Source organism: Euprymna scolopes, chromosome 9 (genome assembly GCF_053919585.1).
Source record: "Euprymna scolopes isolate OS-2025 chromosome 9, ASM5391958v1, whole genome shotgun sequence".
Lineage (NCBI taxonomy): Eukaryota > Metazoa > Mollusca > Cephalopoda > Sepiida > Sepiolidae > Euprymna > Euprymna scolopes.
This window is the reverse complement of record NC_136490.1, coordinates 12,408-37,835: the sequence shown is the minus strand read 5'-3', so window position 1 is coordinate 37,835 and position 25,428 is coordinate 12,408. Positions and strand designations below refer to the sequence as shown.

Below are 25,428 nucleotides of genomic sequence, written 5' to 3'. Positions count from 1 at the left end.
AGAGGCTGGCGGCATGTGTGGCTCCCAACTGCTCTGTTCGACAGACTGTCCGATTCTCTCTTGCTGGCTATCTCCGCAGTAGTTTTATTAAAACGTCATCCTCCCCTTCCTTCTGTAGTCGACCCAATCTCTCTATTCGACGGGTAATCATAATTCTTTCTCTCTCTCTCTCTTTCCTTCCCAACCGACCCCCTCTCGATTCAATTCCGAGAATTAGTTATCTCTCTAGGCAATTAACCAATTGGTTCCCTTAAAATTAGAATGACTAATTCAATTGTTTTCGGTTTTGTTCTTTCTCTATTATCACCTCCCTTGTTGGTTTAAGTGAATCATGTTATCATTACACTCGGACCGTCGACTTTACTCGTCGACCCTCCCCAGACCTCCTTGCGTTTTCCTCGCCAACCCGACATCTGGCTTATCTTTAGTCTGGCCCTTTTGAACTCTAATAGTTTACTTGTCAACCGATGACAAATCGTTGGTTTCTCACGAGATGGGACTGAGACCTCTCGCCCAGCTGCATCCCACTCACCCTCAACCTAGGAAGCAGGGTTATCCAGTGTCGCCCAGCTTCGTTACACTTGAAGGTATAAACATTCTGTTTTCTTCAGATGTTTTTATAAACAGTCTTTGTTGAAAAAAAGAGTACATTGTTCTATTAAACTTTATTAAATAATTTAACTTTGTTCAGTTAATTAAAAAAATTGAAAATATATTTTTCGCTCAGTAGTTTACTTTGGGAGATTGTTAGTGAAGGAAATACAATCGCCAAAAGATAAGCATTTCATTATTTCTAGTCGCCACTTTGAAAAATCACTCACAAATATGACTGTTACACTCGCAATATAGAGCCCTGATAATCCTTGTATAGAACCTGACCAGAGGATTTCATCATCATGTTTTTTGTGTGACTTTTAGAGATAGTCTACTTTAAATTACAGGACCACCAAAATCAAGTCCAGGAGTAATCTTATGGACTCCTCATGAAGAGAGTGAAAGACCCAGAAGCGACTAACCAACCCTGTCATTGCACGAATCGATCACAGCCAAACTACTGAATGTGTGAGCTATTTGGGTGACTAGATAGCTGTTGAACTCTGTCTGGGTGTTCTGTAATTTAGGATACACCTGGATTCGAACTCTTATATCAGGGAACACCCTTTGGATCTTTGTTGGTTTGGCTCTGAGAGATCATCATGCAAACTTCTCAGTTTAACATTCACATGCAATTGAATTGGAACAAAGACACTGACAACATATAGAAGGCTGCTGCAAAGAAGGTGGGCTTTCTCTACTGTGCCAGAAAACTACTCACACTTGACAGTATTGTGTATATTTGTGATGCCACCATTCGCCCATGCATGAAGTATAGTTGTTATATCTGGTCTGATGCCTCTAACCCTAGCCACTCCCTCTTAGAATGCAAGACAGTTTCAAACCTATTAGGACCATTACTATCAAACAAACTCCAAACCCTAGCCCAATGTTGCATCCTTCTATTTGCTTTACAAGTCCAAGAAGCTTCAATCTCTACTACATCGCCACAATAATGCACAACTGCACGTATTGTACAAATACTTTAATAGTATATGTTCTAAAAACTTGCAAAATTTTTGTCTCCTGAACATAGATACCTCTGACTTACCTGACAAGCAGCAAAATCTTACCTCTTCACTGTAGAGATGTCTAGATGCCAGAAAGCCTTCTACTCTAATGGTTTCTTTTCTCAAACTGACAGACTTTAGAATTCTTTTCCTGTTTCTTACTTTTCTGACTGTATCTACATGTAGAAATTTAAATCCCAAAGTCTAGTAAACTACTTAAATAAGTTGAAGATCTAAAGATTTATTATCTACACAATGGTTTTCCCTCTTGTCTCTATTCATCTGTAAATAAGTCATTTGTCTGTATGTGATTGTGCGTATTGTTTTTATCAAGAAACGAAGATTTAAGAAAAAGTGGATTATCTATACTGTGTTTTCTCATGTGTATTTTCAAGGTTGATTGGTGAGAAAATGAAGAACTGCAGACTTTACAAGTAAATTTTTTTTCATGAGTGTGTACACGCATATGATTTTTCAAAATTGATTGCCGGGAAAATGATGAAGCACAAACCCCACAGGAAAATGGTTTTTCTCCCGTATGTCTCTGAAGATGTGCTTTCAAATGTGATTTCTGAGAAAATGAAGATCTACATACTTCACAAAAGAATGGCTTCTCTCCGGTATGTATACGAATGTGCTCTTTTAAATATGATTTCTGTGAAAACGAAGATCCACACTCTTCACATGAATATGGCTTCTCCCCACTGTGTATACGCTTATGACTTTTCAAAGAGAATTTGTGAGAAAATGAAAATCCACATATTTCACAAGAAAATGGTCTCTCTCCAGTATGTATACGCATGTGGACTTTCAAAGTTGATTTCTCTATGAATGAAGATCCACAGATTTTACAAGAAAATCGCTTTACACCAGTGTGTATGTCAATATGGCGTTTCAATGTTGATTTTTCAGAGAATGAAGATCCACATATTTCACATAAAAAAGATTTTACTCCAGTGTGTATACGCATGTGTACATTCCATGATGATCTATGAGCAAATGAAGAGTTACATATTTCACAGGAAAAAGGTTTCTCCCCAGTGTGTAGACGCATATGGTCTTTCAAAGTTGATTTCACTGAAAATGAAGATTTACATACTTCACAAGGAAATCGTTTTGTGCCAGTGTGAACACTGGATGAGTTGTGAGAAAATGAAGATTTAGATATATCACAGGAGAATTGTTTCTTGCTAACGTGTGTATGCATATGTTTTTTCAGAGTTGGTTTCTCAAAACATGAAAATCGGCATACTTCACATGAGAATCGTTTTACCCCAGTGTGTGTATGTATATGTACATTCCAAGAGGATTCATGGGAAAATGAAGATCCACAAAGGTTACACAAAAATAGTTTCTTCCCACTGTGTATATGCATGTGTCTTTTTAAAGTTGATTGTCGTGAAAATGAAGATGCACAGATTTCACAGGAAAATCGTTTCTCTCTAGTGTGTGTAGGCATGTGCTGTTTTAAAGCTGATTTCTTAGAAAATGAAGATTTGCACATTTCACAGGAAAATCGTTTTTCTTCTGTATATACATCCATGCGTCCTTACCAATCTGATATCAATATTGGCAATACTGAATAACACCAATCATATAAAGGAGTTTACGATGCCTTCATGATTTGCTGGTCCAATTTTAATCTTTTATTCAGTAATTTATATCTGTGAATAAGAAAAAGATAATATTCATTAACTTAAATTCAAATAGAAGATTTATAATTATTAGATTTCCTTAAAAATATTACAAAGCCATTCATTTATAAGGTATTTTTCTTATTTACTAAAACAAATGTTATTCTGTTTTGGAATCATTTCACACACCCACATCAAAGATAGATTGGTTTAGTCCCAGGTAATTTTTCATAAGAGACAATTTTGACAAAGCATGTCGTTATGTGGTTGATAAAATAAAAATAAATTATCCCATCTTTGTTAGTAAAGTAAAGAAATGATGTATTCATTTTTCAGGATTACTAACATGAATTAATACAAGATGTGGATGGTCTAAAGGGATTGAAAGACCAACTATGGATAGTGTTACAGTGATCTACATCATTGTCATTATATTGACTCTTGGCCACACTATAAATAGTGATAGTGAGAAAGAGATACAGACAGAGACAAAAACAGCCGTATTAACCAATACAGAATAAGTCTCTCACAATACATTACTTCTGTACTTCCCATATATTCATATTCTAGGTTACTACCCACGTTTTGTCTGATTTGTTTTAAGCCATTTATTGTCACAATATAGAGTAACATCTAACTCAGAATGAATGGTTAGTACATGAATATTTTGAAGCTTTGTTGTAATTAAGATTCCAGGGAAACTCATTGATGTTGAATAGATAGCTACACAAGAATATAAGTATCCAAAGAGAAAACAGCTGAAATTGAAAGGGATTTCCCAGCTTAGGAACAATACCCCTCCCCGTGTTTATTTGGAGAAGGTAATACATAAAAAAAACTTGTAGTAAAAACACATTCAAAATAAGTTTTTAATTTTAAATTTACAAGAAGTTAATCCTCAGATTAATTTAGATTACAAGTTTATCTCTCAAATTAGTTTTTGGCTTAGTTTATAAGCTTTCAACTGGGTATACTTATTTTTCCCTCACCTCCAATAACAGTATTTATTTTGGTAGGTGTTGTGATGTGTCCACCCCTATGATAAACTCTTTTACTTACTATAAACTCCAGGAGAATATGTCTCTTGGTGTTAGCACACAAATTATGCACATTTCATGCACACTTGGTTGTTGGACTGACATTCAACTACACTTTGTTGTATTTACTTTCATGTTCAATATATTTTGTTTTCACTAAATACCGAGTGTATTTTTCTTTCAAGCTTTTATAGGATCAAAATACTGGTGGTGAGGAAAATTTAAAGAACTTGAACCTTTCTCACCAAGAAAACTTGTGACTAAGAAATCGACAAAACTCCAACCTTAGTCACCAATAAAACTGGCAATGAAGGATTATTAAGGTACATTCTTTCAAGAATTGTAAAAAGCATGCCACAATAGGATAACAAAGTTTTCAAGAATTTTATACCCAAGAACTTAAAAACAACAAACATGAAAAAGCAATGTCGAAATTTATAAATAATCCCCTAAATTACAAAGCAAAATAGGCATCATTAAAGAAATTTAATAAATTTGTGTAAGTTAGATTCTTTTTTAATCCCCTTCCTTTTCTATTAAAGAAGTCAGTAATTTAATTTTATTGCTTCACTATGTTAACTTTTAGCAAGAAAGGAATACATTATAGTTTTCTCTCTCAGAAGAAAAAAAAGTACTGTTGTCGAAATTATAAACCTTTATTTTACAGCTGACTAAAAGTCTTACCATAAAAACTCATATGTGAAAAATGTACTACAAAGTGATTTTTCTTTCTTGGTATAAACCCTAACTTTGATTGCCATCTTACATTAACAGTGTATGATTGAAATGTATAAATGTGCACTTATAATGGCAATTTTTAACTTAGGAAACTTCAAATATACTATACTCGAATTGGTTAACAAATGGATCAGCAGTTAAACACGAAAAAATTACAAACATTTCAAATGGAGAAATGACATAGAAACTAAGAAAAATAACTAAAAAAAACAATGAAAATTCCAAAAGCAAAACAGCAAAAAAAAAAGACTACCAAGATAAACTTCTGCTACAACTGCAAAAGAACAAAGGCAACAAGCGTTTAAAGAATTATTATTATTATCATCATCATTATTATTTTCAATAATAGTGAGTAGGGTCAAGTGCTGTAAACGTAGAGGTTTTTGCTAAAAGTACCATTTAGAATGCAATTAACATTTCACCTATTTCCCAGAATAGGATAAAATCTCTTCCATTTCAAACGCTATAAAAGTCTATATAAAATAGACTGTGAAAATGGGCAAATTCTAAAAACAATTGCCTACTACTCTGAAAATCAGGGACTATTGAGCAGAACAAGTTTGTGGACTATATATTATTCAAAAAAAATAAACGACTTGACTTTTGGCTGAAGCTGTTAAACTTCTAACAGAGCTATTTAGTCCTAAAAATTTCCTGTTCCACAAAAAGTGAAAAGTTTGAATTTAATTAGAAAAAAATGAAGGATTTTTTACATTTGCATCAATCATCAATAAACACCATGACGATTTCCAATTTTCTGAACTTAGTGCATGATGTTTTATATTCTTAATATTTGTGCAAACACTGGTATCCACGAAAGATGCTAAAATTAGATAAGTAATTCTAAGCAAGTTAAAAGTAGAATCAGATTTAACATTATAAAACTTAACTGAATACTGCCAAATACTTAGAATTATCAAACAAAATTAAGAATATTGACGAGTGGTGCATTGCTTACAGAAGGAAAATATACAAAAAAAAAAAAAAAAAACATTCCAACACTCCTGGAAAAACAAGTAAAACCAAAAAGAAAGATTTTTTTAGCTTCCCTATGAAGTCACCTCAATGAAAACTCAATGAAAACTATATCCTAACCCCTTTTTTCGTTGTGGAGCCCTACATTGGGTTACAGTTTGTAATGCTATTTTAACACCTGTCTACTTTGTAATAAAGTTGAATATAATACTTTCATGGCAGAATGAATAAAGGAAATAAAAATCAGGTTAAATCAATGAGAACATACAAATAGGATCACACATTTATGAGAAAGTTCATGCGTACAAAATAACACCAACACAAAGTCAAGTATCTGCAGAATGTCTTCTTGGTTCCTCCTCTTCTCTTTTCTCTCTCCTAACAATCGAACACAGCATATAATAACAAAACTCTAAAGCACGTCTGACAGCACTGACTTCTGCCAACAGTCTGCCCCTCCTCTTAACAACACAGGCTTTTTATATCGCAAAATCGTTCACCTCTATTTGCATATTCTTCTAACTCACATGATCACTACTCTATAAATAAGAGTCTTGACCGTTTCTTTTCTTTCTTTTTATTTATTTTTGGTGACCGACCCGCACATGGTCTATCCAGGTAAGTCACGCATTTCTCCACACTCCCCCCTGATCTCATGATCACAAACAGGACATGCGGGCAATCGTCGTTGGCGGGTACTCCTTCGAAGAATTGGGGGCAGCACTTCCTCATTGCTGTTTTCTTCATTACCACCATCATTACTACCAGTCTGTTCCATTATCCCGTCTCGTGGTTCCATAGGCGGTGTCTCACAATCAGGGCAGGGGGGCAGTATCCGTCTTTGTCGGGTACTTCTCCGAAGAATCGGAGGCGTCATCTCCTCGGTATGCTCCATCATCCCTTCTCGTGGGGTTTCGCAATCACGGGGGGTGTGCAGTATTCGTCTCTGTCGAGTATTTCGATGAGGCATTACTTCCTTGTGTCCATCGCTCTCCTCACTATTGTCATCAGTATGTCCCATCATTCCCTCGTCTGGTTCTGTTGGTGGTGTTTCTATGCTCACCTGAAGGGGCAGTAAGTGATCAGGATCATCTCTGAACGGTGTGTGATCCTCCTCATCGTCCTCAGAATCAGAAGAGGTATAACAAGGGCGGATATCTTTTACGTGACGTGGTATGCCACCAATCAACATGGTCTGAGGACTTATGATTTCGTCTATTTTTCCCCGGAAAAATTTTGTAGTGCACCCAGCATTCGGGGGTTTTATCCAAACAAGGTCTCCCACCTGATATGGTGTATTGACAACACTCACCACTGATGGTATGGCATCAACTCCTTTCACACGCTGTTCATATTGGTAAATCCCATTGGCTGGTGCAGTTGCTGGTGTTGCATTGTCCTTGGGTGTTATATTATACCAGTACACAGCTTCTGGAATAGAGCACTGCATCCTGGCTGCAATTCTTTTGATGGTGCGGTGACACCGTTCTGCTATACCATTATCCTCGGGATAATATGCACACCGATAATGCATTTTAATCCCCCATTCGTGCACGAATTTCTGAAATTCTTGACATCGAAATGTGGCGGCATTATCAGTCAGAATTTCAATCGGGGCACCACGTTCAAAAAAGACGGCTCTCAACTGTTGTATAATGCTGGCTGCATCCTGTCGTGTCAACAGGCGCCATATTGTGAAACGCGTCGGGCCACAATCCGTCATGGTCAAAAAATGTTTGTCCCCATAATGTGTTATGTCCATCCCTACTCGCTGCCAGTTGCCCTCCACCTCGAGCTTCCCTTTTTGCCATTGGGATGGGGCCGGATCAATTCTCTGACACTCTTCACACGAACGTATGGCTGCTTTCACTGATGCTTTTGTAGTTGCAGGGCATACTCTTTGGACAAAATATGCAGTCCTCTGAATTCCAGGATGTCCAATCTGCTGGTGTATCATACGGATCTGGTCAGGTGTTAATTGATCCGTTACAGTCGCGCATGTTTGTTGTTGAAGATCGGATCCCTGCCTCATTGCATCGATCCACCTCTTTGGTACTTGAGTCAAGCTATCAGCCAAATTCTGCATCGACGAGACTAACGTAATGTCTACCTGCAAGCTGTATTCGTCAACTAGACGCTTAATTATTGCTAGTCTCCTTCGTACTAGCATTTCACTTGCAGCTCTAGTCTTAACTCGAGCCTTTCCAGTCAAGGTGTCGGTTAACCAATGGTAAACACACAATGAGTCAGTGTGGAGATGCACAACATTAGTCTGCCATTGCAATGCGAGATTAAGACCTTTTAACGTGGCATCAAGTTCTGCCAAATTTATATGTTGGGCATCATTTTTCGGACGAAGCCAGCATGCATCTTCCACAACAACACCTAGTTGCTCCAACACGACACCTGTAGCCAACGAACTTGCGTCAACCCATGCATTTAGTTCGTTTCCAGACACTTGCCACTCACCCCGGGCAGGGTCATTCCTATGCACTCTGGACAACATTTCAGCCATGATTTGTTGGAGAGAATCATCATCCGCAACATCGTCCCATCCTTTTGTTACTGTAGTCACTCATCTTTTCACCACTCCTGTTGCCGATCGGAGCCATCCACAGACAGGTAGATGTCCTACCAATTTACCACAGATAGAAAACACAGTACGTCTTGTTAATACATTGGGTAACTTTGGAAGTGGGTTCCCTCGTTTCCATCGCAACGTATTGCCCTCCTCCCAGACCTCAAGGCCTAGCACGGGCACTCCATCCTTTAGGCGCTTAGGGTCTTTGCTTATTAACCCAAACGCTTTCAGTTTTATTCGAACTGCATCCGCAGACATTATGTCCTCATTAACATAGATGTCATCTATGTAGGCTGAAGCAGCTTTTGCTGTGGTCTCATCCTGCATCAAAACAGTTTTAATAATGGTTGTCATAATCAAGGGTGCTACGTTTAGGCCAAAACCCAAACGTGTCAAACAATATAGTTTTCCCTTGAGTAGTACTGTCTGAAACGGCCATAATGACTCATGGACACGTATCTGCAGGTAGGCCCTCTTTAGATCCAGAAGTGCTACATTGCTCCCTTTTTGACGCCACTCTCTCAGTTTAGCAGCGCACACATCTGTGTTTCCGGTAAACGCATCAACATGCCGATTCAACTCTCGGTAATCCATTACGCGACGAATTTTTTCTTTGGTAGGTTGTTCAACAGCCATGAGCGGAATTAATCCCTTGGGTGGTCCCAGACGTTCCTGTGGGTATGGTATTAACCAACCGTTGTCAATCCACATCTGAAGTTCTTCTTCATATGCGGCCCTATTCTTGGTAGAAACTGCATACTCTGGAATCGTGTTGCACAGCCGATCTGGTTCCTGGCCCATGGCCCATTTCCACTTTGCAGTCCACACCCTTTCGTTGTCATCAAATGTAGCACAGAAGTCCTTTTCTTCAATCGACATGGCTGCACAGACGTCTTTCCCTTCTCCAAGCCTGATACCTCTAGCTGCTGTGATTGTAACGCCTCCTAGTGCTTGTATTGCATCAATTCCAAGCAACATGTCGTAGCCAAGGGGTTTCTCCTGCATCACCAAAACGTCAACTTTAGCTGTGTCACCCTTCTCAGTGCAGATTGTGACTGTCCCTTCACCACAACATACCCGTGATAAGCCATTGATGGTCATAACGCCGACTGGGTTCCTCCGCCACACCGGACAGCAATGGGCACTAACTATAGACCGGGAACACCCCGTGTCTATAAGTGCTGAACACTGCACATCATCAAGTTTAACGCTAATGACAGGCAATCCTGTGTTTATTGGTTGGCAGGGGGCAAGGGTAGCGATAGTACCTTGCCCCCAACTTCGTTTCCCGAACAGTTGCGAGATATGTGCCCAAACTTATTGCAGCGATAGCATTGCACTGGTCTCTTTGATTGTGGATATACACCTCTCCTATCACTCCGGCACTCTTTAGCAAAATGATTGGCCTCCCCACATTTATAGCACACTGGGGTGGCATGCTTATTACTATCTGGAAGAGAGTCCACATTGCCTCCATGTCGAAAACGAGCTGCTGCTGCAATTGGTTCCTGTTCCTTACAGATGTTTCGAGCTCGGGCCAATAACTCATCAGTTGACAATTCATCAATTCTTGATGATGCCCGCAACAGTTTACTGACCTCCTCGGGTAGGCCTACCAAAAAAGCACAGCTTAATATTTTATCGTTGACCCCACCAAATGGTACAGATAATTTTCGCAGGTCGGCTAGGTACACGTCGACTGTTTCCTTGGGTTGAAGTGTCCGGCTCGTGAACTGTTGCCACGCAACAAATGGATCTGTACCAAACGCTGTATACAGGCTCTGCTTGATTTCATCCCAGTCTGGTTCATCCCCGAGTTGTTGGTAGACTGCATAGGCCCCTCCGGTTAGCCTCAAAGGGATAACTGTGGCTGGTTCTTTAATTTTGCACAGTTTACAGATTTTCTCTGCCTTTTCAATCCATTCAACGACAGCCGGTCCAGTGGTAGATCCGTCGAACTCGGGTATTAAGCGAATGTCGAATCTGTCCATTGTTAGTAACCGCACACCAAGCGCCGAAATAGCTTAAAACCAACACAAAGTCAAGTATCTGCAGAATGTCTTCTTGGTTCCTCCTCTTCTCTTTTCTCTCTCCCAACAATCGAACACAGCATATAATAACAAAACTCTAAAGCACGTCTGACAGCACTGACTTGTGCCAACAGTCTGCCCCTCCTCTTAACAACACAGGCTTTTTATATCGCAAAATCGTTCACCTCTATTTGCATATTCTTCTAACTCATGTGATCACTACTCTATAAATAAGAGTCTTGACCGTTTCTTTTCTTTCTTTTTATTTATTTTTGGTGACCGACCCGCACGTGGTCTATCCAGGTAAGTCACGCATTTCTCCACACAAAAATCCTAAATAAACATGTCAAATTACAATTAGAATCTGGATCTGATTTGTCCATAATCAATCTAGTTTAAAAATTGATTTCAGTGGATAAATAAGCAGGTCAATGCTATTTTTGGACAACAACTTTATTAATCCAAAATGATGGAGGTCTGAAATATACAATGACATTATGGTGAGATGAGTATGAGTATGAGTCTTAGTGTCCGTCACTTTCTGTTGGCCTCTGCACACAGCCTGAAAGTGGTTCATTCTTCCGCAGTTGTTGCAGGTCTGACCGTATGCGGGACACTCTTTCTTGCGAAGTTGGAAGGTTGCTCTGGCACCGTGACCTATCTTTCCACAATAAGTGCATGCCGTTTCTTGTTGTACTGTTTTCTTGGTTACAACACGTGCAGCATTTCTGTTGCGACGATATGTGCTGCTAGCTGCTTCAGCCCCTTGGGAATCAAGTAGTTTGGATGCAGAGCGTTTTCCAGATTCCTTGGCTTCAACGAACTGAAAAGTGTCTTCAAGGGTCATGCTCTGACTTCTGACCCCAAGGAGGTCTAGCTGAATGTCAGGGTCATTGAGTCCATGAATAAGCACATCACGCAGGATTGCATCTGTGTAGTTGACTTCATGGCTGCAGCTGGGGTACGGTATTAGGAATTTGCATACTCCTGCTTGTCCACGGAGACGAGCACCAAATGAGCGCACAGTTTCTTCGCGATCTTGTGTCATATTGTTCAGCATAACCTGAGCCACCATTGTGTTTTCCTCACGCACTGCCAGGGCTCTCATGGCTGTTAGGACATCTTCTTGAGATTTTCCTGTCAGGGAGCCGCCAGTTGATCTTGTAAGTTCTCTGCGCAAAGTTTCATCACAGCACTCTAACAGTTGGATTACCAGTTCTTTGTCCTTGATTTTGGTGGCTTCGACATAATCATTCCATCGTGATAGGAAGTATGACCAGTCCTCACTTGTACCAGCTGATGAGATGGTAGGTCGTTTGACGTTTTCTACCTTGTTGTAGCTTGCAGTACTTGTGGGAGTTGTGGTGTGTACTAGCGCATGAGTTGTCAGGAGTGCTGCCACAATTGCTGCGTCAAGATCAGCTGTCTCGAAGTCGCAGTCGGGAATCAGGCATTTAACCACTGGCATCCTGCTGGCGATGATGTTGGTCTAGTGGTCTCCCAGTTGGTGGAATCCGTCCGTTATAGGCGTTACTGTACCTCCATCATAAATAAGCAGGTCAATGCTATTTTCGGACAACAACTTTATTAATCCAAAATGATGGAGGTCTGAAATATACAATGACATTATGGTGAGATGAGTATGACATAATAATTCAACTATCTGTTAGATTAATTTAAGATGTGCTAATGGTTAGATTATGATGATGTAATGCACTATCCTCTAGTGGAGTTTTAAAGTTGCATTCTGTCTGCCTACAATCTTTTGATTCAGCTTCAATAATCTTGATAATACACACGTCCGTTCATATAATACATTGTCTTTCAACTTGCCAGCCGCTTCTTTTACAACTTCTATTATGCATCTTGCATCAACTAATTTGCATAGAGTTTGTGTGATTTACATGACGTCAAATACAAAAGTGATGTTGCCATTTTAGCTTTTTTCTTTCTTTTGTCCAACAAATGGACACTCTAATCAGGTAAGCTACAATTTTCCCTACACTTTCCCCTGATCTCATGATCACAAACAGGACGGGGAGGTAGTATCCGTCTTTGTCAGGTACTTCTTACAAGGGGAAAGACAGAGGCCTCACTCTGATGTGTACTCTCATCTGCGGGTCGGCTTTCAATAGACACCTTATCAGTTGGGAGATTACTAGCATTGGAATCACTGTCAAGCAGATCTGAATTCAAATAGATTAGCCACTCACTATCCTCAGAATCACTTTTGTCACTTGATAGTTGCGTCCATATTACTTCTTAAAGGTCTTTAACATGTGAAGGCTACTCATCAACTTTCTCTGACTGAGCTGATTGCTTCAATATATGACTAATGTTATATTTTGTTGTGCACCTGTTATGCAGATTTTTAACCCAAACAACATCTTTTCCATATTTCCCTCCAGTCATTTCTGGTTTGGGCAATGGGTTAACTTCAATATCATTTCTGTGTAGCACAGCAGCTGGTGTAGTGGAAGGTGAAACATCATCCTTTGGTGTGACATTGTGGTAGTAGACCGCCTCCAATATTGAACAATTTTTTTCTGGCTGTGATGGTCTTAATGATCCTATGACTTCATTCTACAATAATGTTTCCCTTGTGAGTAAGCACATTAAAACCACAGATGTATGCCCCAATATTTTGTAAATTCTCAAAACTCTTTACTGGTGAAAGCAGTGGTGTTGTCGGTCAATATTTCCATCAGTGAGTCTCGCTCAACAAAAATATTCTCCAACTGTCGGATAACAATAGTCACATTTGTCTGATGCAATGGCTATTATATTGCAAATCTAGAGTGGCTACAGTCAATGATAGTAAAAAAATTCTCACCATTGTAGTGAGTTATGTCTATCATTAATCTGTTCCAGTTGTTCTTCATGTTGAGTTTTCCTTTTTTCTAATGAACAGGTGCTGGATCTATTGATCAACAGGTTTTGCAGGCTTTCACAATGGATTGAGCAGTCTCTTTGGACACTTACAAGCCAACCGACCTGCCAAAATATAAAGTTTGTTTCACACCTGGATGTCAACTTTGATGATGTATGTCAGCCACCTGGTTTTCATCCAGTTGTCCTACTGTTGCGCAACTCCTGAATACTGGCTCCCTTCCTTTCTTGAATAGATCCATCCATCTCCACATTACTCTGGTGAGACTATCTGCATGGTTCTGACAGGACTATGAGTTTTACATTGATGGTTAATCCATATTCTTTTGCCAGCGATCGCAGGGTTCCTAACCATTTCCTGATAAGAATCTCACCAGCTGTTCTTGTGTTCACACATGCTTTTCTAGTTAAAGTGTCAAAAATCTACCGGTGCACTCAGGCAAATCAGTAACCAAGTGTGATACTGCCGCTTGCCACTGAAGGGCCAAATTGACTCCTTTGAGAGCCGCATCAAGTTCGGCTAGATTGATGTGCTGAGAATTATTAGTTGGGCATAGCCAACATGCATCCTCAATGACCATTCCATTCATTTTCAATGCCACTCTTGTGGCTTTGCAACTTGCATCCACTCAAACTGTAATTTCTTCACCGTCCATGCTCCAGTCTCTTCCAAAGGGATCCACTTCTCATATTTGACTCAAAGTTTCTGCCAATATGTGACAGAGAGATGCGTTTTTAATTCTGTCATTCCAGCTCTTTGTTACTGCAGTTGCTAAGCGCTTGATAAATGCAACTGCCACCTGAAACATCTACACTAAGGGAAGTGACCCATGAGTTGCTACAGAAAGAAAATATGCATTGATAGGTCAATTCATCTTTTCCAGAATTGGACTTCCTCATTTCCATCTAAGAGTGCCATCTTTTTCCCAGTTTTGCCAGCCAAGAACTTTGGGTCCGTCTCTCAGTCATACCAGATCCTACTTATGCGTTTAATGTAAATGACCAGTTTTTCACTCAACAACTTTGTCCTGATGAGACGGTGGACAAGTCTTATGCTGAGCTACGACGACTGTCTAGTTGGGTGGGGGACCATTAACTGAATGTTGAATAACGTGCGCATTCGTTTCTGGACTATTGCAACATGTCAGACATATTACATGTTTCATGTAGGATGGAAACAATGGATCTCAAAATATTCAGTTGTATTATAGTCCCAAATCCTTACAACACCAAAAAAGTTGGGCACCATCAACTTCAAACTAAAATCATTGAAACACTATAGATATTTCATGTAGGTTAAATCTATACAGCATTTGTTGCTGCCTAAAAGTAGAAATTAAAAAGACAGCACATTCCTTTTACATCGGTTGATACCAAGAATAATGGCCGCAGATGGCTTACATGTATGGAAAAAAACAAGTGTTATGGTAATCTAGTTTATTGTCATGAATGTAAATACCAATCCAAATTAATAAAACCAGGCAAATTTACAAATTATAGACTTATCTTGCTTCTGAAACATGTTCAGTGAAAACAATGAAAAATACATTTTCCTTAAAACACTTAATGTAGTCAGCAATGTGAATTCTCCGTCTTCTTAGCAAAATCACAGTTTCTTTTTAATCCAGTAATAGCAGATTACAAATTATGTCCATATTTCCCTTTTCATACAACTTTCTATTATTATTGTAATTAAAAAAAGGATTGCTGTCAACGTTAGTATGACCTTCTACATACTGACCTGTTCAGTTTGGTTCCAAGAATACGACTCTCCCTGCTCCGTCGACTTTAGTCTTTTTACAATGTCTTTTCGATGGCAAAGCCTCACTGAAATGCAAATCAATGCATATCAAACTACAATTATTGTCTCCTTCAAAAATGTTTTGTTTTCATTGACTTGGGTGACTTTTACAATGTAGGGGTGACACACTCTTTGTTGAATATGTCAAATAAATAGGGGAACTTATTTTACCATATTTTTTCTATTTTATGTGTTGGGTTAGTTTAGTTTTTTATTTAATTATTTTACTTTTCTTATGTATTTTTACCTTAAGTAAATTTTATTTTGCATGCATATTGTTTGCTATTTCACTTTAAAAGTTTAATAGGTTTCAAAGTTTAAAGGTCAAAATTTCAAATTTCTCATTAAGAGGTAATCTTCACAGATCATCTAAATTTCTATATGCATGTCATACTATTGTAGAGAAAATTGTAACTTACTCTGCTAGCATGTGTGCATGCTTCAAAGGGTCGGTTGTGTAACAAGAATAAAAAAGAAAGGCTAATATGGCAACACCCAGTTGATTTTATTGTTGACGGTAACATGAGCAATGTTGTTTCTAAGCAAATTAGAAAGGTGAATAAAAACAGACATGAAGCGAACAGGAAAACGAGTTGGAAGAAGGCGTGTGCAAAACAACTTGAAAGAGTGTTGAGTTTTGGAATCAGAAGTTTTGACAACCGAGCGTCAAGTTGTGGAGTTGGAAGTTTTGACAGCAGTGTGTCGACTTAACCGAGAAATTGTCAGTTTAACCATAAACTATTTTGGCTTTGTAAGCAGAGACTTAAAAAAATTGGCAGATCTTACATTTGCTTAATTCCAGTGTTTGATGGATCTATCGCTGGACCGTCCACTGTTAATGGGTTGAGAAGGTTGAGCATATCTGTAAACAGTGCAAAATAAAAGAACCAGCAACAGTCATCCCATTGAGGTTAACCAAAGGGCCCCATGCAGTATACCAACAACTCGAGGATGAATCGGACTGGGATGAAATTAAGCAGAGCTGCAGAGCCTGCATACAGCATTTGGTACGGATCCGTTTGTTGCATGGCAACAGTTCACTAGCTGGCGACTTCACCCAAGGAAATGGTTGACATGCGCTTAGCCGATTTACGAAAGTAATCTGTACTATTTGGTGTGTTAATAACAAAATATTAAGCTATGCCTTTTTAGTAGGCCTACCTGAGGATGTCAGTAGATGAATTACCAACAGATGAGTTGTTGGCCTGAACTCAAAAAGGAACTCAAACCATTGGCAGCCACCAGCACCTGTTGTGTAGTGCCTGACAGAGACAATGTGGATTCTCTCCCAGCTAGCGATAAGTGCAAGAGCCCGGTGTGCTATAAATGAGGGGGAGGCGGGTCTAATCATTTTCCTAAGGAGTGTTGGAGTCAAAGTGATATGAGAAGTGTTCATCTACGAATAGTACGATGTTATCACTGCAATGAAGTGATCACATATCTAGCAACTGTTCAAGAAACAAAGTTGAGGACAAGGTATTGTCGCCACCTTTGCCCCTTGTTAAACAATAAACACAATTGCCTGTTGTTGGCATCGGAATAAGTGATGTGCAGTGTTCGGTTCTTGTAGACACACGATGTTGTCTCTATAGTTAGTGCAAATCACTGCCAAATGTGAAGGTAACAACAAGTGAGTGTTATAACCATGAATGGTTCATCCCAAGCATTTTGTGGTGTAGGAACTGTCACTGTCTGTACTAAGAAAGGTGATTAAGCTGAAGTCGATGTTCTGGTGATGCAAGAAAAACCTTTTGGCTACAACCTATTAATTGTAATTGATACAATACAAGCATTGGGAGACATCATAATCACAGCGGCTGGAAGTGTAAGGCTTGGTAGAGGGAAAGAAGTCTGTGCATCTATTTCTATGGAGAAAAAGGACTTCTATGCTCCGTTTGATGACAAATGGCCTAGTCTGTGAGGTGAAAGTGGACCAGAAACAAGGTGCCAGATCAGCTGTGCAATACTATTCCAGAATGTGCAATTTTTACCAAGAATCAGGCTGCATATGACGAAAAGCTTAAGATGTGGATTAATAATGGTTGGCTAATACCATAACCACAGGAACATCTAGGACCACCCAAAGGATTAATTCTGCTCATGGCTATAGAGCAACCTACTAAAAACAAAATTCAACCTGTAATAGAATACTGAGAAATTGAATCAACATGTTGAAGCTTTCACCAGAAACACAGATGTGTGCACTGCTAAACTACGGGAGTGGTGTCAGAAAGAAAGTAATGTAGCACTGCTGGATTTGAAGAGAGCTTACCTGCAGATATTGGTCCATGAGTGTAGAGTTGAATGTAATAATCAAAGAGGAAAGCGTCCCTGTGTGTGTGTGTGTGTGTGTGTGTGTGTGTGTGTGTGTGTGTGTGTGTGTGTGTCGTGCGGTCATACAACTTACCTTCGATGAAATCTCAGAAAAAGAGAAATTAAAGATGGCAGCCATGGATTTATAAGGTGTAGTCTTGTGGAATCTCACGAGATCTCATCTCCCACTGCACATGTATGCAAATGGAATGGGGTCAGTTTTCTGATAAAATGTCTGTTGGCAGAGGCAGATGGGAGAGACGTGCTGGAAGCTGAGAGAGAAAGTTGTCAGTGACGAATTCTAGCTGGACTTTTGCGTATTGTATTTGGTTCATTTTGTTTTGCTGTTTACCAGCCCATTTAACATCGAGCTATTTCGGCATGATGGGGGACAAATTCAACCTTAAATTAATACCGGAATTCGATGGCTCGACCCCGGTACTTGAGTGGGTGGAGAAGGTGGAACTACATTGCCTGTTGTCTAGTGTGAAGGATATTGAACATGTGGTTCCTCTACGTCTGTCTGGCAAGGGTTTTGCAGTATATCAACAGCTTAGTCCTGAGGAAAAACAGGATTATGAAAGGATCAAGGCGACATTATACAAGGCGTTCGCTATCGACCCCGGTGAAACTGTCAATGTTTATTTGGCCGAGCTGATGAAATTGACAGTGCTGTTTGGTGGGCAGCCTGAGTGGGCCTTGGCATGCAAATTTTTTGCAGGGCTCCCAACTGGAGCAAAGCAACTCCTGCGGGCTAGCTCAAGCATAACTTCATTGTCCCTTAACGACCTGGTAGACCGGGTCAGGACCGTGATGAAGAATACTTATGAGATGGGAGAACCAGTAGTTGCTGCTGCACAGTGTGCATTAAATGAGGATAGACCGTCCTAGGGAACCGTCCTGCATGATGAAGTCATGTGTTATAGGTGCAATGACCAGCACCACATTGTGAGGAACTGCCGGTGGCAACTGACAGCTATTCTCTGCTACCAATGTCATAAGACTGGTCATATGGCCCGGAATTGTTCGGAAAACGGGGTCGGGGACAAGGCGCCAGCGTCGACCTCTTCCCCAAACAGAAATTAGACGAGGCACTTCCAACCATTCAGGTCTCCATCAATGAGACATTGTGCTCAGCACTCTTCGACTTTGAGTGCTCTCACACTGCCGCACTTTGAAGAAGAAGACTACTAGATTAATCACCTTCAGTGGAGCGACACAGACATGTTGTGGGGTGGGCACTGTGAACATTCGTACTAAAACTGGAAATTCAGCTAACATCAAAGTGCTGATAGTACTCAAGAAACCGCTCAGCATTGACCTGCTCCTAGGCTATGATGCCATCAGAGCCCTAGGTGGTGCTCACATAACGCAGACGGGGGCAATACAATTTCAGAAGAAAGTTCCAGTGTGTGCTGCTTTGAAGATTGATCAGCCAGACTTTAGTGTCGAGTTTGACCAGCAGCAGAAGACTTGGACAGTCACATGGAAGTGGTCAGAAAACCAGAAACCAGGCAAAGTGTGAAATGATGTAACAGAGTACCATGTACCCGACTAAATGAGGCCTGCATATGAAGAGGAACTTCATGATTGGATCAAGGATAGCTGGTTGATTCCCTACCCCTATGAGAAACTTGGACCTCCCAAAGGCCTGATGGCAGTTGCTCAGCACAACAAAGCAAAGGTGAGGCCAGTGATGGACTATCGCAAACTGAACGCGCATGTTGATGCATTCACGGCAGACGCTGACGTTTGTGCCAGAAAGTTACGAGAGTGGCGCCAGCACGGTTCCAATGTGTCCCTGCTGGATCTAAGAAAAGCATACCTGCAGGTTCGAATCAGTGAAACAATGTGGCCTTTTCAGACAATAGTGTTTGCTGGCAGGAGGTACTGCCTTACCAGACTCGGCTGTGGGCTGAACGTGGCACCCCAAATAATGAAGACCATTATTAACACTGTGTTGTCACAGGAAGAGACAATAAAAGATGGGACATCGGCATACCTTGATGATATATATGTGAATGAAGACATGGTGTTATCATCACGTGTGAGGACCAAACTGGCTGAGTTTGGTTTGACGTGCAAGGATCCAGAACGTTTGGTGAATGGCGTTTGTGTCTTGGGTCTGAACGTTCGACAGGAGCAAGGAACTTTGAAATAGTGGCACGGAACTGCAGTTCCTGAAGTGCCCGATCTCTTCATGAGGCGAGCAGTATTCTCCTTGTGTGGAAAACTTGTGGGGCACCAATCAGTGTGTGGATGGACTCGCATGGCAACAGGCATCATAAAAAGGAGCGCAAGCGCAGTCACCAAAGCCTGGGATGATGAAACAGCCGACGATCTGTTGGTTTGCATAGTGAATGAGACCATCGGAAGGGTAAAGCAGGATGACCCCGCCAAAGGAGACTGGTGCATGCAGGGAGACAAACTGAATGTGTGAGTGAATTCAGGCTCTCTGGCAATCGATGTGCTGTTGGAGAAGAATGGTGCTGTGATTGAGGATACTTGCTGGTTGCGACGGGCGAGTGACGCTGCTCATATCAACCTGGCAGAGCTCGATGCGGTGATAAAAGGTATCAACCTGCCACTCCAGTGGAAAGTCAGAAAATTACGCATACACACAGATTCACTATGCGTGTACCACTGGATATCAGACACACTGACAGGCCAGACTAGGGTGCGCACTAAGTCAGCCAGCGAGATGCTGATCAGACGGAGGTTGGAGACTGTAAAAAAGCTGGTAACAGAGTACAACCTGTCTGTGGATGCGGTAATGGTCACTTCATATTGCAACCTTGCTGATAGGCTCACTAGGGTGCCACAGAAATCGTATGACACCATGAAGAAGAAAGCCGAGCCAGTACCATTATGTACCGCCTCTATTGAGGTGGCGGATGAAATCAGGAAGATACACCACCTCAGTGGACACCCCGGACATGTTATTTTGTGCAGGTGTCCAATCCGTTGGTGCCCAAAAGTGCTGTGAAAGCAGTAGTCAGGGAATGCCAAACATGTCAGTCAATTGACCCCGCCCCGGTCAGATGGCGGAAAGGTCAGCTGGGAGTAAGCACGACTTGAAGCCGACTGGGTATGGACATAACCCACTATGGCAGCCAGCACTTCCTCACCCTGATCGATTGTGGACCAACAAGGTTTGCAATCTGGCGCCCGTTAATAAGACAGGATTCCTCCAGTGTAATCCGTGAATTGGAGTCCATATTTTATGAAAGAGAGCCGCCTGAAGAGATCCTCACAGACAATGACACGGCCTTCTGCAGTGGGGAATTCAGACGTTTCGTAAATGAGTGGGGGATCTAGCTCAGACACAGATGTGCATATGTACCAAGTGGCAACGGCATAGCAGAGCAGTGCCATTGAAGCGTGAAGAGGATCGCAGCAAGAAAACAATGCACGATAATAGAGGCGGTCTATAGATATAATGCAACTCCAAAGGATGGCATGACTGCTCCAAGCGCATCCACCAATGCAATCCACTGCTATCGAATGCACATCAAGGACATTGACGCCTGTCTGCCTAATTGGCAGGAAACCCGGGGGCCGTATGAGTTAGGGGACACTGTTTGGGTGAAGCCTCCCAATAATCGATGCACCCGCAGCTTTCAAAGAGGGTGAATCACTGGCATCATCAGTGAGCAAGCCATGCTAGTCAATGGTACTCCATGCCATGTGAAGGATATCCGGCCTGCCCTGAATACAAACCAGTTGCCGAGTAGCAGTGATGGTGAATCATCCAACGATGACCTGTGGATCCATTCAATTCCCCACGATGGTACAACTGTGAACCCCAACACTGATGCCGATAGTTCCAGCACCCCTTCTGATAGCTCTGACGAAGATGAAGCCCAGCCTGATGGTATGACTGTACGCCCTAATGCTGATGCTAATGGTTCCGACACATCTTCTGAGAGCTCCAATAAAGATGAAGTAGTCCAACCAATCCCTCTTCGTAGTAGTGCCCGCAACAAATGACCGCATCCACCATGCCAAATGTGTTGTCTGGAGAGCAGGGGGGGAGTGTAGATTTGAATGTAATAATCAAAGAGGAAAGCATCCCTGTGTGTGTGTGTCGTATGGACATACAACTTACCTTCAGATGGGATCTGAGAGAAAGAGAAATTAAAGATGGCAGCCATGGATTTATAAGGTGTAATCTTGTGGAATCTCACGAGATCTCATCCTCCACTGCACATGTATGCAAATGGAATGGGGTCAGTTTTCTGATTAAATGTCTGTTGGCAGAGGCAGTTGGGAGAGACGTGCTGGAAGTTGAGAGAAAAAGTTGTCAGTGACGAATTCTAGCTGGACTTCTGCGTATTGTATTTGGTTTATTTTGTTTTGCTGTTTACCAGCCCATTTAATGTCAATGAGTCACGGTGGCATTTCACACAGTGATAAGCAAGAGAAAACGATATTGTTTGACACACTTAGGTTTGGGCCTAAATGTAGCACCCTTAATAATGACAGCTATTATTAAAACTGTATTTATGCAGGATGAGACCACACTGAAAGATACTTCAGCTTACATTAATGACATTTACACTAAATAGGGCATTATGTCTGCAGATGTGCTTCAAATGAAACAGGAATATTTCGGTTTAATAATCAAGGATAATACACGCTTAAAGAATGGAATGCCCATGTAAGACCTGGAGGTCTGAGAGATGTGTAATACTTCATGATGGAAGTGAGGGAGCCTGATTTCAAAGTTACCTAGTGTGTTGATGAAACACATAACATTTTCTATTTGTGGTAAATTAGTAGGACATTAACCAATCTGTGGATGGCTCAGGTCAGCAACAGAAGTATTAAAAAACAAGTAAGTGTGGTAACAAAAGGATGAGATCACAAAGTGGATAATTATTCTCTCCAGCAAATGATGGCTGAAATGTTAACTAGAGTATGTAGGAACGACTCTTCCCAGGTCGAGCAGCATGTATCCAGACACAAACTAAATGCATGCGTTGATGCAAATTCATTGGCTACAAGTGTAATGTTGGAATGATTGGGTGCTATTGCGGAAGATGCATGCTGGCTTTGTCCAAAAAATTATGCTCAGCATATAAATTTAGTGGAACTTGATCACATGCTAAAAGGCCTTAATTTTGCACTGTAATGGCAGGCCAAGATTGTACATCTCCACACTGACTCATTGTGTTTACCACTGGTTGATCAAAACCTTAACTGGAAAGCCATGAGTAAGGACTAAAGCCACAAGTGATATGTTGATATGAAGGAGACTGGCGATAAGAAAGTGTCTAGTTCACGTATACAGTTTGCAGGTTGACATTACTCTAGTTGCATTGGCACAGAATTTGACTGATAAGTTGGACTGAATGCCAATGAAATGGATTAATATAAGATAGGGACCTGATGGTATGTGCAGCCTTAACAAATCATTTAACACCTAATCAGATCCATGTAATAAATCAGCAATGTGAACATCCCAAAATTCGTTGGACCACGTATTTTGTTCGGAAAGTGCATTCTGCAAGTACCAAGGCACATCAAGACATCCATATGCTCATGCGAATTGACTCAGCACTATTCCAATGGCAAAAAGGGAAGCTTGAGGTGGCAGACAACTAGTGTCGGATAGGCATATATGTAACACATTATGATTGCAAACATTTCTTAATTTTAACAGATTGTGGCCCCACACATTTCACAATATGGCACTTGTTGACAACAGTATACATCAAACATTGTACGAAAATTAAGATCTGTTTTTTTATTGTAGAGCCTTGCTTGAAATCCTAAGTGAAAATGCCTCTACATTTCAATGTCAAGTATTTCAGAAATTCATACACGTGTTGTGTAGTGGGATGTAGATATCGGGGTGAACATATAACGGAGGATGAGACATTTATATAACGGCATATACGGTAATGTTATTCTTGGAGATTTCATATTATCAATACACTACAGATTTTTGTTTTTTCATTGCTGTTGGTAACAGTAATTTATTGACTATATTTTGTTTCATCATATTTTTGCTGGTAGCTATTCCTACAATTGCCAAAAATTAATATGAATGACATAGTTTTAAGAGTCATTTTTAACACATTTCACCATTTATTCACTTATTTGGAACTCATTATTACTTGAACATCTTTTGTTTAAACAAACTTAACTGGAATAGATACATTGAGAGCATTGCCAAGGCTGCTGCGAAAAAGGTAGGCTCTCTCTACCGTGCTAGAAGGCTACTTATGCCTGAAAATATCCTGTACCTCTATAAAGCCACCATTCGCCCATGTATAGAGTACTGTTGTCATATTTGGGTTGGTGCATCTGCTACTTGTCTCTCACTTCTGGATAGGGTATAAAAGAGAGTCGCCAACCTGATAGGTCCTGAGCTGTCATGTAAGGTTCAGCCTCTGTCCCATCGATATGTTGCATCCCTCTGCCTGTTCTACAAGTACTTTAATGGTGAATGCTCTGACGAACTACAAGCACTTCACTTGTACCCCCTTCGACGTGAATAAACCTGACAAGCAACTAAATCACACCTGTTCACAGTAGAGATCCCTATGTGTAAAAAAGCCTTCTACTCCAAAAGTATTTTTCTCCAGAACTGCTAGACTTTGGAACACCCTTCCGGAATTCTGCTTTCCTAACTGTACTGACACGCAGAAGCTCCGGTGAAATGTGAACAGAAATCTTGTTACTCATCTCCCTTTATAATACCCTGCAACTTATGTCCTCGATAGTAGCCTCCTACTTCAAAGTGGCACTGTGCCTTGTTTGGGGTGAAAATTGAATAATAAAAAAAAAAAAAATACAATTATCTTCGACTAACATGTTTTGGTTTGAGCGAGAAAAGATGGGAATTCAGTGATTAAAAATATAACTGTTTTTTGTTTATTTTGGGGTCATTTTAAACGATAGTCAAATTAAAAAAAAAAAAGGGTGGAAAACAAACACAAATATACAACAAATAAATGTTATCAACAGCATGATAAATTACTCTTCTACCGACCTGGATAGGTTTGTTTGTGTTTTAACTTTAGTTTAAGTGTTTGTTTTACTTAAAAACCAAAAGTACTGTAAAATCTGGCGTGTTTAAGAAAAAATCAAAATTAAATTAAGTTAAACTCACTTTTTGTGAATCTGCTTTCGAATAACTCAATTTGCTTGAAAGAAAGATGATAAGATTTAGACGCTAAAATTAGGTTTTTTCATATATAAGTTGAAATTCAAAATGGCGACCTGAAAATCAGGTTCGCAGAAAATTAATCTTTTTGATCATTTCAGGTAAAACAATAATAATTTAGCTCCAAATTTTAATTAATTTAATTTAAATAGAGAGTACGTAATTTTGTATATAGTTGATAAAATGTAAATCGGAGAGTCATAAATAATTATGGTGGTGGTAGTAGTAATAGTAGTAGTAGTAGTAGTAGTAGTAGTAGTAGTTTAGGGAATGATCGAAGGGAGATAAATCATAATACCAAAGATTTTATTAAATGAATGGTCTGAGCTCATTAAAAAAAAAAAAAAAAAAAGCGGTAAAAATAGCGACAACAGAACATCGACCACTCGACCACTTTTTAAGGGGTAATCGAGGTCGCTGACAACGAATCTGATAATCAAACCCGTCACAAATTTATCGTTTGCATGATATTAATCCCTAAGCCAGAGTCTATTTTCCGCCCCTTTTACAGCTTCCGTTTACGCTATGCGCGAGCGCGCGGTAACATAAACAACGGTTGTTGAATGTGCCTTCACGTCGCAAACTGCCTTTTCACATGGCGGACGAATCTTTTGTGGAACATTTAAAATAATATAAAAAAGAAAAAAGCACT

The 25,428-nt window shown here is 40.2% G+C and overlaps 1 protein-coding gene across 5 annotated transcripts; it reads right to left on the bottom strand.

Annotated features, from left to right (window-relative positions):
- Window positions 1–646: 646 nt before the first annotated feature.
- On the bottom strand, window positions 647–24,829 carry LOC145284409 (uncharacterized). Of its 5 annotated transcripts, none has more exons than XR_013868819.1 (3): window positions 24,723–24,812; window positions 15,230–15,315; window positions 647–3,268 (listed from the first exon to the last, which is right to left on the bottom strand). XR_013868819.1 is itself a non-coding variant. In XM_080133168.1 (3 exons), the coding sequence occupies exon 3, from the start codon at window positions 12,065–12,067 to the stop codon at window positions 10,985–10,987; it is 1,083 nt and encodes a 360-aa protein (XP_079989294.1). In that variant the 5' UTR covers window positions 12,068–12,207; window positions 15,230–15,315; window positions 24,723–24,821; the 3' UTR covers window positions 10,846–10,984. The 5 variants fall into 5 exon arrangements, 3 of the variants coding, with proteins under 3 accessions (XP_079989294.1, XP_079989292.1, XP_079989293.1); XM_080133168.1 differs by lacking the exon at window positions 647–3,268 and adding an exon at window positions 10,846–12,207 and having other exon boundaries at window positions 24,723–24,821; XM_080133167.1 differs by lacking the exons at window positions 647–3,268; window positions 15,230–15,315 and adding exons at window positions 10,890–12,207; window positions 21,711–21,882 and having other exon boundaries at window positions 24,723–24,826.
- Between the last annotated feature and the right edge of the window lie 599 nt (window positions 24,830–25,428).

Bases quoted from the DNA above. Each gene is read 5' to 3' on its own strand.
- LOC145284409 (XM_080133166.1), bottom strand. From the start codon at position 12,067: ATGCCAGTGGTTAAATGCCTGATTCCCGACTGCGACTTCGAGACAGCT.